Raw genomic sequence first — 14,975 nt, forward strand, 5'->3', positions numbered from 1 at the left:
CACATATCCTCACACGAAGATGAAGCCGAAAACCATTATCAAGCTTCTGAAATCTGGAGTAGGCCGAAACTGGAAACCTCAACCTAACTCACATCAATATAAACCTGCCAAATGGTTGCATTACTTTTGCTCGTGGCAATGTAATGTACATTTGTTGAACTCGGGTTGATCTTGGAAGTTGCTGCAGATGGTAAGTATAGTGATGCAGGAGCTGATATCTGTACATCAGTATGCCTCCTGAGCTTCACACTTACCATGATGATGTAGAAGAAGACGTACAATACCCACATTTCAGGGAGTTTCCCCGGTGTATTCAAGCTAGTGTGAGAAAGGTGGAATGCTTCCCTTTTAGAATGGGGAGGTGTGTTGTGAAAGGGGTCTCACGCTTGAATACCCTGTCCAGTTTGCTCATTTGCATGTAAATCAGCTGGTTGAAATGCATGGTTGACCCCACCAGGATAGGCTAGTTAGCTCACTTGATGTCTGGACCCCATGTAGGAAACATGCTTGATGCATAAGAGTACCCTGTACTATAAACAGTATTTACCCTAGAGTGGTACTGGACATTGAGTCTCTGTAGTGGTTTAGGTACTGCGGGACTGAATAAGGTGAGTGTATTTGCTTGCTTTAGTAGGCCATTTCAGTGCTAGCCTAAAATCACAACACTATGGATGTGGTCAAAGAATATATATGTCATGTGGTGCATGTGGAGGTGTACAGTCTGTACTGTGCTGCTAGCAAAGAACTTATAACACAAGAATCTCCTGTTCTTCAATTTGCATTCAAAACACAGTATCGGAAGTACAGGGTTAAAAGGTCAAACTGGGCGACGCCATTTCACAGCATGGAGCAGCGCCCCCTCCAAACTAGGAAGTCAATTACTCCATCCCCTATAGTATTAGCAGATCCCCTCTATGATTTTGACTTTCTAATTTGATGCGGGCGCCCTACTCCATGGCTCACAATATGGCGCCACCCATAGCTCTATTCTATCCCACAATGCCTTTCGAAATTGTTGCGCGCTTCGTACGAACAGGAGATTCTTGTGTTATAAGTTCTTTGCTGCTATGTACACCAACACACGTCACACACGTCACCGCCAAAAAAGGGGTTATTCCAAATTAGAACGAGTGTTGACTTCTCTTTGGAAGAATACAGTACTAGGCCTAGGTCAGGTAGGCCTAGTAAGTTAACTAAGTAAGATCGTTTAATAAATTGTAGATATTTTCAATTTGAAAATAATTAAATATTATTCGTTATATCGTTTTAATTATTCATTTACAATTCTATTTTTTTGCAATTATGTGGACTACACTTTTTAATGCCACATGGAAACTCCCTCTGATACAATTGAGTCGACTAGATACAAGGGGATTTCCCTTTCTTATCCGGAAGTTGATGAGATGATCGTCGAACCTGGATCATCCTCGCTGTTTGCTTTCGTTTTAAAAAAAAGAAGAGTAAACTCTATTTATAAACTATGGTTTGTAAACGAACGTATTTTAAATAGTAGAGTGGAATTAACCAATAACTAAGTCAGACCCTAGCAGTGCTATTTCAGTTCAGTCTGTACTGACTGATCCAAACAGTCTTGTTTTTAGATGCCCTTTCTTAGGAGGTCTCGGGGGAGGTCTGGTTTAGAAATAGGGCCTATTCTATAAAAAGTACTTTGATAGGCTAGACCTAGCAGGACGCTGAGTGTTCCACTTGCCCAGATAGGCTATTGTAATGGACTTTGATCTGTAGTGTTAGGCTTTGACGAATTAATATGTTGAATTGTTGTTATTGCTATTTAATTTCATTTTGACATCTCATTTTTAAAATTGATTTGATTGAATTAGACACAAAGTTTCAGATTTAACAGTTCTTTTAAGTTCTTTTTTTTTGTGAATTGAAATTGTGTGTACCATTAAATTTCATTTTGACATTAAAATGCGTACATGATATATATACTCACTTTATTGTTATGTTTCCCAAAGAAGTGTCCCTAAGACATTCTCATTAATTCTAGCATTGATTAATTTGCTTTGAGGATATTGACCCAAAAGATTTATTTAAATTGTCTCACAACATCAGAACCAGGGGACACAGCTTAAAACTATATCGTCCAAAACTTAGAGGAAATCTTATGTGCAGGGTCAACTTTTTTACCATCAGAGTCATACATCACTGGAATTCTCTGCCTGAATATGTAATACAAGCCTCTTCAGTGAACATCTTTAAGTCTAGACTTGACAACTATTTTCGGCTAGAAATGGAATCTAATAGGCACTAGCCTAAACTATTTCCATCAAACATTAAGTGTAAGTGTAAGTGTAAGTGTAATTTATATTGAAAGTTGGAAGGGTTTTGAATTAAATCAATAAGCATTTTTGCTGTTTGTATCCCATGTCACGTACACAATTGATCAACCATAAACTTTGGTATGAAAAATCTTCTATCTTCAAATGTTTTATGTTATAAAACATTGGAGAACATTTTCAACAATTTTTATTTAGAATTAACATTAAAGTTCCTGGTTATGCATTATTTCTGTGAGTTCTAAAAACAAATTCTAATTATATTGTGTCGTGAGGTGGTTTCCCGAAAGATTGTAAAATCAAAACGGTACTGGGTATGACCAACTAGCGTTATTGTCACCGGCTAGTCATCCATTCATAGAAGTACTAATGTAGTAGCCTACCTGTACGGTGACCATAGAATGTGACCCGAGGCATGACTAACTACGACTTTTAGATGATAGAAAGTTGAGAAAAATTGTTACGAGTAGTTTTACGACATGAAGATGTTTATGAAATTATGTTAAAGATGTAAAAACATATTACATTAGGTATATAAACAGTAATGAGTGTTAGTAAAAATAATATAATGTAAAAAAGATATAAGGAAGAAAAGCAAAGAGATTATGGAGCGGCTGTACCTGAATATACAATATAAATATTGTAAGGTTAAAAACTAGAAATTTAGGCGATCTTGTCAAAGGTCAAGCGCCTTCAGCCTGCCACGTTTCGATATTCAATATTGAACTTGACCTGACGTGGTTCCACAATATCTTTATATGAAAAATTTGTAGAGTGGATAGAAAATTATTAAAATGGTTATTGTTAAATTGTTTTTAAAATACGTTGTTCGTTTTAATGTTAAACAATGTTTAAATTTTCTCACCTTTTTAGAAAAAATATTATTATTTCAATATGAAGAAGATTGAAAGTTTATGTTACGTACTTGTTTCTGTGTATACAGGACGCTAAAAAATTATTAAAATTATTATGCCTAGGCCTAGGCCTAACTAGCCTAGCCTAGATAGGATTTACGTAATATGATTATATTTTATAGTTTAACTGAATGTAATTTAAAGTAGAATTTATTTAGTTCTAAATATAATATTAATTAGTCTTACCTTGTGTACAAAGCTATTTGGTTTGGATTTTATAGAAAAAATGACAATGTCGGAGCTGTAGAAAATTCAATATGTTTTTACCGACCTTTCCTTAGTGAGAATGTTATGTTTGAAAGTAACAGGTTCGAATGTTTGCTATGCGCGTGTGTTAGAACGCGTTATTGAAATTGACGCGGGTGTTTATGATTACGCGTAAAGGTCTGTATTCTTATTATTAATTAACGTACAGGGACAATTTTCATTTAAAAATTTTGTCAAAAGGTAAATTTATGTCAATAAAAATGGGTGCTTATAATATATTTAATCTGGTATAAAAACATTTTATAAGTCATAAAAAATTCAAAATTAATGAATAAATATAGAGGTAAACATAATGGTACAGTATGCACAACGATTTATTTGACAAAATAAAGGTGTTTATAATACAAGAATATTATAAAATACAACAATTTAGTATTAAAATATTATAATAATTAATAATATATAAATTATACAAAACTTTTAATTTAATATGTTTGATAGGTTGCCAGTTTGTTGTGCAATTGTTTATTAGTGCAGCATATTTGTTTAATCTTTCTGTCGTTATAAAAAACGTATTGTATTTTATACTTGTTTTTGAGTAGGTGTTTGTGGTTATTTATAATACCTTGCATAATATTTGTTTTATCTGTGGTTTTATCAAATTTGGTTTTAATACAAATTGTTTGTTTATTAATATTCTTTGTGATCTTTTCTTTGGGGTTCTGTTGAAAATGTGTCAAATGTTTATTTATGAATTTATGGCTGTAACCTATTTTCTTTAGTCGTAAAGAGAAGAGGGAGGTGATGTGTAGATATTCTTTTATATTACATGAAAGTCGGTTATAACGATGGGACTCTGTTTTGATAATACCTTTAAAAATTGATGGGTTATGGTTGAATGTTTTATGAATGTATGTATATTTTTGGTATGGTTTTTGATATATTGAGTAGTGTATTTTGTTTGTTGTTAGTGTTGTATAGTTGATGGAAATGTGTGTGTCCAAATATATCATGTTAGTAGTATTAAAAGTAAAGTTGAGTGGAATATTGTGTGGGTAGATGTTGGATATGGATTTAATAAGGTCAAGAGAATTAATTTTAGGGTTGCTGATAATTAGTGCGCCGTCGTCTATGAATCGGGTAAATAAGAAGTTGGAAGGGTTTAGTTGAAATCTTTGTTTTAATGTGGTGAGGAAGTTTAATTCTTTCAAAAGGAGGGTAAGATTAGCGATTTGGGCGCTGTGGTAAGACCCCATAATGATTCCCTGTATTTGCTTATAAAAATAAGGTCCGGCTTTGAAGTATGCGTTTTTATTAATTATGTTGTTTAATTTTGTGAGATATAATTTGGTTTCATTGTTAACATTTAAGAGGTCGCAGGCATTTGTGATGGTGTCATTGGTATCTTGTATAGTGATGTTAGTGTAAAGGCTTTCGAAGTCCCAGGAAATAAAGAAATTTGTGTCGGAGAATTTTGTGTTAATTAATTGTGTTTTGGAAACAAATTCGTTTGAGTTTTCAATAATGGGAAAGGGTACATTTTTGTCATAGAACATATCTTTAATTTTGTTTATAATTAATTTAAGATGGTGGCCTAGTGTTTTGGATAGGGGGGTAGTAGTCCAGCTATGGGCTGTAATAATTGGTCGTCCTTTAAGGTCTTGTTCTGTTTCGGGTGAGGGTGGTTTTTTAAGTTTATGGGGTTTGGGTAGAATCTTGAGGGTAGGTAATTGTAATTTGGAGTTATCGATCCAGTTTGTAATTTGGTTGATTTCTTTGATAAAATCGTGGTCTTTGATGTCTGTATCATTAATTAGTTTAATCATGTCATTTCGAACTTTAAGTTTTAATTTTGTTATATAATTTCTTTCATCAATTTTAGGATCGACTTTTTGATATATTTCGTTGTTAAGTTGTCTATCATATTCTTGTTTGTACCATTTTGTAGTATTAAGGCATAAACCTAAATTCTTGTCTGATGTTTGTATTATTATTTCTGGGTTTTTGGCAAGTGTTTTCAATTGTTTGAGTTGTGATTTAGTTGTATTTCTTTTATCTATACATCTAAAATTTTCGATGCATTCTTGGTTTAGTTCTTCGATATTGTTGTAGCAGAAAGCAGTTGTGTTTGGTTTAATGTGAGGATGTGTAATTAATTCATGGAAAAGTGTTTTGTGTTTATTATGTATAGGCAATGAGTGTGGTTTAGTGTGAGTTGTTTTGATTTTATGCTTGTAAATCTCATGTTTCAACATTGTTGTAAAGGAGGACTTAATATCGTTATGTAGTTCTGTTTTAATCTGCTGTCCGTTCTTGAAGGTTGTGGGTATAAACGATGGTCCCTTGTTCAATATTGTTTTGGTGTGTTTATTGATTTTAAAGTTAGTAAAATTGTGGAAGTTCAAATCATCTTTCTTGTTTTCGTTTCTAATTTCGTCTTCCTTCTTTTTAGCATCATAGTTTTTCATAAGTTTTTTAATTAGTATTGTGTGCAAAACACTTCTCTGTTGACATAAATTATTTGCATAGTCAAAATCTGAGGTGGTTTTTTTAAAAACGTATTTCTTATTAATTGCATTCTTCTGTTTAATTTCTTCGATTGTATCTTTATATTTCTGTAAGATACTTTGTTTCAAGAGTTGTGTTTGTCGGTATCTATGTTTAATAATATCGCTCAATTCTTCCAATGTGTTAATATTGTCGCTCAATTCGGTGTCCTCAATACTTTCCCCGGTATTTATATTAATGGTATAATTCCTGATTTGGCTGATTTTGTTGTCAACGAATTTTATTTCTACGTTATGGTTGTTGTTTATTTTGAGTAGGCTAGGTGTCAGTTGTTCTATTTTGTTATAATATCGACTACAGTTAATTATTTCTTCTCTGAAAATATTTTTAGTCGTCTTGGTATGTATCCTATTCCATTCGTTGATTGTTGTAATTTTCCTAATATCTTTTGGTTTAAATGTTGGATGAACCATATTCTGTGGGTGTTTAAATAGTTATGTAATATTAGGCTTAAAATAAATATTGTGTGTTGAAAAATTATATTGTGAAACATGATGTTTATGCTATGAATGTCGTACGTAGGTAAAGGAATAGAAAAAACAAGGATCTAAATGTAGAAAAATGAAAAAAGTAGTATAGAATGTAGAAATAGGAAAAGTTTGTTAATAAAAAGAATAGATTTTGAATGTGAGGAATGACTTATGACGGTTAGATCCCACTAGAGATCTATGTCGGCTCCTAGGCCTGTAAAATCGTCGTGAGGTGGTTTCCCGAAAGATTGTAAAATCAAAACGGTACTGGGTATGACCAACTAGCGTTATTGTCACCGGCTAGTCATCCATTCATAGAAGTACTAATGTAGTAGCCTACCTGTACGGTGACCATAGAATGTGACCCGAGGCATGACTAACTACGACTTTTAGATGATAGAAAGTTGAGAAAAATTGTTACGAGTAGTTTTACGACATGAAGATGTTTATGAAATTATGTTAAAGATGTAAAAACATATTACATTAGGTATATAAACAGTAATGAGTGTTAGTAAAAATAATATAATGTAAAAAAGATATAAGGAAGAAAAGCAAAGAGATTATGGAGCGGCTGTACCTGAATATACAATATAAATATTGTAAGGTTAAAAACTAGAAATTTAGGCGATCTTGTCAAAGGTCAAGCGCCTTCAGCCTGCCACGTTTCGAGGCTCCTATGACACTGTTTCTTACTACTATTGTTTTTTCTTTTTTATTTTAGAAATGGAGACAAGATAACATGGCTAAATCAGGTAGAACTTAATGGAATTCAAAGACTATGAAGCTTGATTTTACAATCATTGCATATAACATTCACCCTTCCTTACCTTACAGATGATAGAATAATGTGTAATCATTTCAGACCAAGAAAATAATTATTTGCCATTACAAACTCTACTATGTTTGCATTTGCCTCATAATTTGCATTCAGAGTATATTTTGCTAAAGGATAACCAAGATTGTTTCTACTTTACATACTGTATTTATAAATAAAGTTGTTTCTGTTGTTATTGTTTTTTAAGAAATATTTGTGTTCAAACAAGTTGGTATGGTATTTTACATTTTTGTTTTCTTTTTTTCCTAGAAATATCTGGCAAATCTTTTAACCAGACTTTGGTATGTTTTTCAACTTGGTATGATGACCGATCCCTCATCACAAAACTGAAAGTTTTGTACCAAGGTTATATTGCAGATGCTGACATACACAATGCCACTATGACGATGGACTTAATGAAACAATTGACGAATTCTGGACATCTTAGTTCAAAAAATCTAACCCTTCTATATGATACCATAAAAGCTACTAAACAGTTTGGTATTGTAGACGAGCTTCGAGTTCACATACCAGTACCATCATTTTCTAGTGCTAAAGAGATGGTTATTTCAAAATTCAGTCATCATCAACAAAAAGTTCTGAATTTGGGTAATGTTCTAATAGAGGAGGATGTAATAAAAATTGACAATATTTACAATGATCCACCAAAGAAGTATAAAGATGGATGGAACCTTATACTTCATCTACAACACAAAACCATCATATGTGAAGCAAAAATGGATGAATTTGTGGAGACCTTAAAAATTCTTAAAATTCCCCATGCTGTGGACATTTTTACTAAAGGTATATAGCCTACATTAATTCATTTTCAATAGTACATTTTGCAATGTAGCACTACTGTATTAGAAAGATCTTAAATTGATGCAGGCCAAAGCATAGTATTTGATACTACAGTTAAATGAAATGTATTATCAGGTAGTATAAAATATTAGGAAGTTGAAATATTTAAACTCTACTGAAATTTAATATAGAAAGACACAATGTATCAAGTGGAACACAATATTGATTAGTTTTGTAGCATACAAATTAAATAATGTTTGCTACAACAAGACATAATATTTACTATTATTTTAAAACCGTTTTCAATGAAATTCAACTCTTGCATTTATAGTCATTGTTTGCTAAATAATGATTGAACTGTGATAAATTGTCAATTTTCTAAATATGTCTTTTTCAGCCATTAATGTATTTTTCTATTATTATTAAAGAGGCTCAATTACACTTAACTCTGAAACGTAAACGAGGACGATCTAACTCAAGCTATCAACCTCCTTCGTCATCAGAAAGAAACCTTGATGAGTATCAACCTCCTCCTGGCCAAAGTACAAATCCTGTTGAGATTTTAGATCATCTTAACCAACATAAAGGCAATCTGAAGTTTGATGATGCATTGGAATTTACTGATAAACTACAAGAGCTTGTTAACTACTACAGTCAGCGTGGTGTAAAATTAACCCTCATGACAGAAGGATGTATAGTCTTCCACTTATCTGTCATTGATAAATATGCGCTGATAAATTTACGTGAAATCCATGATAGTGGACAACTTTTGAAAGACTTAGCTGAAATATTAGTAGCAGAGGAAAATCAGCAGAAATTGTTTCAAAAGGAATGGATCACACACATTGATCAACTTGAATACCACAATGGACTTTGCATGCTCATAAAAAAAGGTAAACATGTTTTATCATGATCTCTATATATACTGGGTTTATCATCTAATTTTTCCCCCGAAGTACCCTTTCAGACACATTTGTAATTAGGTTATATGCATTATCATGCATATAACATATAATATTGACTATAACCTTATTGATTTTGTCAGAATCTTTATTTATTTATTCTTTCCTTAGCACTATTTTGTTCGTCAATTATCTTGAGATCAATTTCATCAGCTAAGTCAATTTTTCAAAGTATATTCTTTATGGCCAGGAATCGATGTGGTTATGTTTTCACGATGCGCAATCAAAAATTACGCGATATTAACGAAATCACGTTTGGAATCATATCTTCACAAGCATGTATCATAATCAAATTTGGTACTCATAAATTTCATGGCATATATTTTTTTTTTATTCGATCGAAAACAACAGCAATAATTACCGCCACTAACAGGTTTGATACAGACAAAGACAGGACTGTTTAAAGCACCTTGATTGGTCCTAACATTGATCAAGGGCTTCTCTCGTCCAATGCCCACTGTTATGTTTGTGGGTTATGATGAAGACAACGTTTTTTATCGTGCAGAATCAATCACACGGACACTCGTGGTTATGCGCCATGATGAATGTGTTTTATTACTAGACTTTATGTTACAGCCGTTATTTCGATATATCACATCACTTCCTTCTATAAGTTAAGTATGACAGACAGTGTATATTATTTTACGAGTTATGTCAGATTAATGATTAAAGACTAAATTGTTAAAAAAAAACCCGAAACCAAAACTTCAAAACATTATAAAACTCCACTCTAAATTCTAACGATAACAATCATATGCCTCTCGTATTCTTATATAAGTAGCATCTTCTATGACTACAGTACCTGTACATACTATTGTGATGTTTTGTAACTAAAGTACCGTACAGTGCATATGTCTAAAAACTATAATAAGACTTAAAATCAAACATTTTCTTTTTGTTTTGTTAATTAAAACGCTTTTATTTGGCCCTTTGGCAAAAAAAATGTAATCAATCATTTTGACAATTAAAAAGATATGTGTAATATTGAAATTATATTATTATTTAGCGATTGAGGAACAAGAGCCACTTATGAAGTCTGATGACGTTTTCGTCAAAAAAGGTAGTGGAAATTTAGGGAAATCTGCTGCTTTAAAAAAGAGGTTTCCAAGACGACGTTCCTCGACCCCCAGCCTTCCTGATATACCAGAAAACAGTCAATTATCAGTGGTTCTACCAAAATGGTGCTATCGTAAGAATTAAGATCGTTCAATATTCTTTGATTTGCGTGCTTTAAAAAATTAAACATAATGTGTTTTAACTTCTATGAATTATTGCTTAAAACACTTTTTTGTTTTCATATAGCGTACCTATAATTTGTTTTTAATGGTATACAGTAACGCCTAAATAGATTTCTGTCATTTGATTTCACCCTATTTTTGTCGGCGGAAGATAAATAAAAAAAAAAGAATAGATCCTTATATTTTATTTTTTATTTTATTTATTTCATGGATTACTTTTTTTATGTGAAGCGCATTTATGACATTATGTGCTTAAAAGTCCAAATTTATTATTATTATTGAATAAAAACATATTTTATTTTCATAGAGGATAGGGCAAGAGTTGAACCGGAACATGTTTCTGAAATCTCAAAACACATTGGGAAAGAAGTAGCAAGGATTGGTTTCATGCTTGACTTAACAAAAGGGGAAGTGGAAACTATTGAGCATGACCACAAGTCAGATCTATCTAGACAGAATTTAGTAGTTTTGCAGATATGGTTGGAAAAGAGAGGTGTTTTTGCTACGAAAAGTGTTCTTGCACGTGCTCTTAACAGTATTGGAAGACCCGAACTTGCATTAAAATATTTATGGACTGACCAAGAATGGAAACAAGGTAATTCCTTTAGTTTGAATGTTTGTTTTCATGAAAAAGACGTATATTTAAAGCCATGACCATAGAGATAATATTGAATAACTAGACAGTCAACTCTAACACAATCACATCTCTTTTTAACATGGAGAGGAACCATCCAAATACTGCTGCATCGCATTAGCTGTGCCGTGCCTACTACTTGGCCATTCACCACTATATCTCTGTTGTAGTATGTTAAATGTATCAAATGTATTCTTTTACTTTAAATAATTTCATTTCACTTTCATCAACAATAGTTAATTTTATAAAAAGTGTACTGTATTTAAAACAAATATGTTGCCATTTCGGGGAGTCCTTGCCCTGTCAAATTACTAATTCTTAAGTTTTTTTCAAAATCAAACATTTTCTTCTTTGTTAAACACTTCGAACAATAACCAACATTTTTAATTTGAACTTCTAATAAAATTATGCTTCTTCGATCAACCTGCTTCTTGCTTTCTTAATTCTGTGTGGTTTAGTATTAGGACTTTTAAATACATTCACATCACTCCTCTCAACATTTTGAGTAGATTTTGTACTACCTGTATCAACAATCATATGATCAGGGTGCATCACTTTGACACCGTGTGAAGTATGGATTTCATACTTTCTAGGTCCTAAACATTGGGTTACGACTCCCTTCAACCATTTTTCTTCTTTGGATTTGGGTCGCATGTTCTTAATTAAAACATTATCATCGATATGAAATTGTCTTTCTTGATTAACATGACTTTCACTTTCTGTGACTTTTGTTTTTCTTCGACCCTTTGAGCCATGTTTGGACTAACTAAGGATAGTCGTGTACGTAACTTACGTTTCATTAATAACTCAGCAGGAGTAAGTCCTGTAGTGGAGTGTGGAGTCGTCTATCAAAATCAAAAAATTGTCGCCGTTCTTTTCTGCAAAATCTATATGTACTCTCTGAAACGGTCTACTGGGCCATTTCCAAGGTAATAAGGGGGTGCTAGGTGGGACATTTCTCATACTCTGACAAGTATTACATCTCTTAACTACTACTTCAATATCACAGTCCAACTTGGGCCACCATACGTATGATCTGGCAATGGCTTTCATCGCACATATTCCGGGATGCTCCCAATGCATTTCATCAAGCACTTTAGAACGTAGTTTAGAAGGGATTATGACCCTGGAGCCCCAAAGTAAGCAATTGCCTTCACACGATAGCTCAAGTTGTCTGTTTACATATGGTTTTATATCATCATCAAAATTGTCAACGTTTGGCCATCCATGTTTTACATAGTTAAGTACTTTACATAATATATTGTCTCTTAGTGTTTCTTTCTCAATGTCTTTTGCTGTTATCGGAAAGTCGTCTTCAATCGCGGTAACGTTAAATACGCTTTGCTCTAGGTCGCATTCATCGCTCTTTATTGGTAGTCGCGATAAAGCATCTGCAACCGCGTTCTCGTTTGACGAAATATACTGTATATCATAATCGTATTGGTTTAACAGAAGAGCCCATCTTTGGATACGTCCTGCAGCCATTACTGGGACTTCAGTAGTTGGACCAAAGATTTTCAGAAGTGGTTTATGGTCCGTCTTGATGGTAAACTTTCTACCCATAAGATATTTGTAAAATCGTTTGATGCCGTAGATGATTGCAAGTGCCTCTTTTTCTATCATGCTGTAATTTATTTCACTTTTGGTTAATGTTCTTGAAGCGTAGTGTATGGGTAACCTCGATCCATCATCCATCTGATGCATTATTACCGATCCGATTCCATACTGACTAGCATCGCATTCAAGAATTATTTTTCGCTTAGTATCGTAGTGTGTCAGACATGATTCGCTGCTTAGGCTTTCTTTGCACCATTTAAAAGCTTGTTCTTGTTCATTTTTCCATTGCCACTCGACATCGTCACGAAGCAGCATGTTCAACGGTTGTATGCGCGTAGACAGATTTGGCATGAATTTTGAATAAAATTGCACCATGCCAAGAAATGATCGAAGCTGTGTAACAGTTTCTGGTCTCGCTGCATCTTTGATTGGTTTAACTTTGTCGTCAATCGGTGCGATTCCATGTTTGTCAACTCTAAGTCCAAGATATATTACTTCATCTTCTAGGAATTTACATTTCGCTCTCTTCAAACGAACATTATAGTGGTCAAATCGTCGAAAAACTTCTTTGATTATTGCCAAGTTTTCCTTGACTGTCTTTGTACTAATCAGCACATCGTCCTGATTACATAATACATTATTAATACCATTCAAAATCTTATCCATTTTACCCTGGAATATTTTTGAGGCTGGTTTTACACCGTATGGTAGTTTGTTGTATGAGTAAAGACCTTTATGGGTGTTAATTGTAACATATTTTTGACTCTCATCATCTAGATTTAGTTGAGCATATGCATGGGATAAATCTAATTTAGTAAAAATACATTTTCCTGCTAACTCTGCATATAAATCATCTGAGCTTGGAAGGCTATATACCTCATCATCAATAAACTTATTGATCGTTACACTATAATCGCCACAGATTCTAACTGTGCCATCACTTTTTGGAACAACTACGATTGGTGTTGCCCAATCACTCTTATCTACTTTGTGTATAACACTATTTTCCTCCAATTTCTTAAGCTCATCTTCAACTTTACATTTGTTGGCATAGGGGACAAATCTTGCTTTAACATACACAGGGGTAACATTTTCTTTAACATTAATGTGAGCAAGTTCATGTTTCATGCCCTCATACGAATCTTCAAATAATTTACCATATTTGTTCAGTAAACCGTTCAAAGTCATAACGTCATTTTTACCCTTATTTACAGATGTGTTATGTTGTTCTACATTCTTGTCTTGCTTACAACTATTTACAGTTTTAGAGTTTAACCCTTTCGTGATCTCTTTCCAATTTAACTTTACAACAGCAAGCCAATCTAGTCCTAGTAGTGTAGGTCTATTACTGTAATCAACCACATTAGCAGTTAAGTTGTGTGCATTACCATCACAATCAATAACATTACACTTTACTTTACCAAGTATCTTTAATCTCTCACCACTATAGTATAAGTTTTGAGTGGTATGATATCATCATTAGTGATTGGAATATTACTAAAATACTTATTGTAAGTATCGATACTCATTATTGTGTCATCAGCTTGTGTATCTATGTACATTTGTAACTCACTACCATTTACATTTAATACAATTCTAAACTTATCTCTATGTAATCTATCATCATTAGTACACATAAACATATCATGTTCCTCATCGTCCTCGTAATAATCGTGTTGTTGTCTTTGAGTTTGGTTGACTCGGTGACCACGCGGGCGACGTGAAGCACTATTTCCGCGTCCTCCGCGTGCACCGCGTCCTCCTCTCTGCTGATAATGTGATGCGTGCTGCTGTGTATTGCGACAACAACTTGCAAAATGGCCAATTTTACTGCAATTATAGCATTTTTTATCATTTATTCATTTTATTATTTATTTAGTGTTTGGTGGGTTAGAGCTTCTCTTTACTTTATTTATCTCACCTGATTGTTCAGTACCGCCATCATCGAAATTGGGTTTAGGATTTTCAATGCTCTCCGCTCGTAATTTTGCTGTTTCTAGAGATCTCGCTTCATTTAATACCTCTGCCAATGTCCATGCTGGGTGTTTAAATATTTCTCTCCTTAGCTTTTTGTTGCTTGTTTTCTGTAGTATTTGAGCACGTATTTCGTTATCTAGATTATTAAACTGGCAGTGTTCGCCTTCGATTTTTAGCCGTGTTACAAATTGATCAACGGTCTCATGTACTCCCTGTTTTAACTCACGAAACGTGTATACTGATAAAGAAATTAAGAAGAAAAATATCGGTGATTATTAACACACCTTACTCTAGTAAAGCTAGTAAAACGAGAGGCCGAGTAATGAGCAATCTTATAACTATTGAGAATACTAAGTACATGAACATAAACGTTTTTTCGTGCCCCAAGATTTTGTTAACAATGTAAGGTCAATTAGAAACAAAGTGGATGAATTTGAGGCTACCCTTAGCAAATACAAAATTGACTTGGCAGTTGTAACTGAGACGTGGTTAAATGCCGAAACTGAAAATTTAGCAACTATTCCTGGATATCA

At 33.3% G+C, this 14,975-nt stretch overlaps 1 protein-coding gene across 1 annotated transcript; it reads left to right on the plus strand.

Moving 5' to 3' along the window:
* The first annotated feature begins 230 nt into the window (after positions 1-230).
* On the plus strand, positions 231-8,987 carry LOC140058306 (uncharacterized). Its single transcript, XM_072103870.1, has 4 exons — positions 231-323; positions 7,181-7,211; positions 7,544-8,077; positions 8,503-8,987. Exons 1-4 carry the CDS (start codon positions 231-233, stop codon positions 8,985-8,987), a joined length of 1,143 nt encoding a protein of 380 aa, XP_071959971.1.
* The last annotated feature ends 5,988 nt before the right edge of the window (positions 8,988-14,975 follow it).

This window comes from Antedon mediterranea, chromosome 9, assembly GCF_964355755.1.
Source record: "Antedon mediterranea chromosome 9, ecAntMedi1.1, whole genome shotgun sequence".
Taxonomy (NCBI): domain Eukaryota; kingdom Metazoa; phylum Echinodermata; class Crinoidea; order Comatulida; family Antedonidae; genus Antedon; species Antedon mediterranea.

Bases quoted from the DNA above. Each gene is read 5' to 3' on its own strand.
- LOC140058306 (XM_072103870.1), top strand. From the start codon at position 231: ATGCCTCCTGAGCTTCACACTTACCATGATGATGTAGAAGAAGACGTA. The intron at 324-7,180 runs GTGAGAAAGGTG...TTTTTATTTTAG, and splicing joins CCCGGTGTATTCAAGCTAGT to AAATGGAGACAAGATAACAT. The intron at 7,212-7,543 runs GTAGAACTTAAT...TTTTTTTCCTAG, and splicing joins AGATAACATGGCTAAATCAG to AAATATCTGGCAAATCTTTT.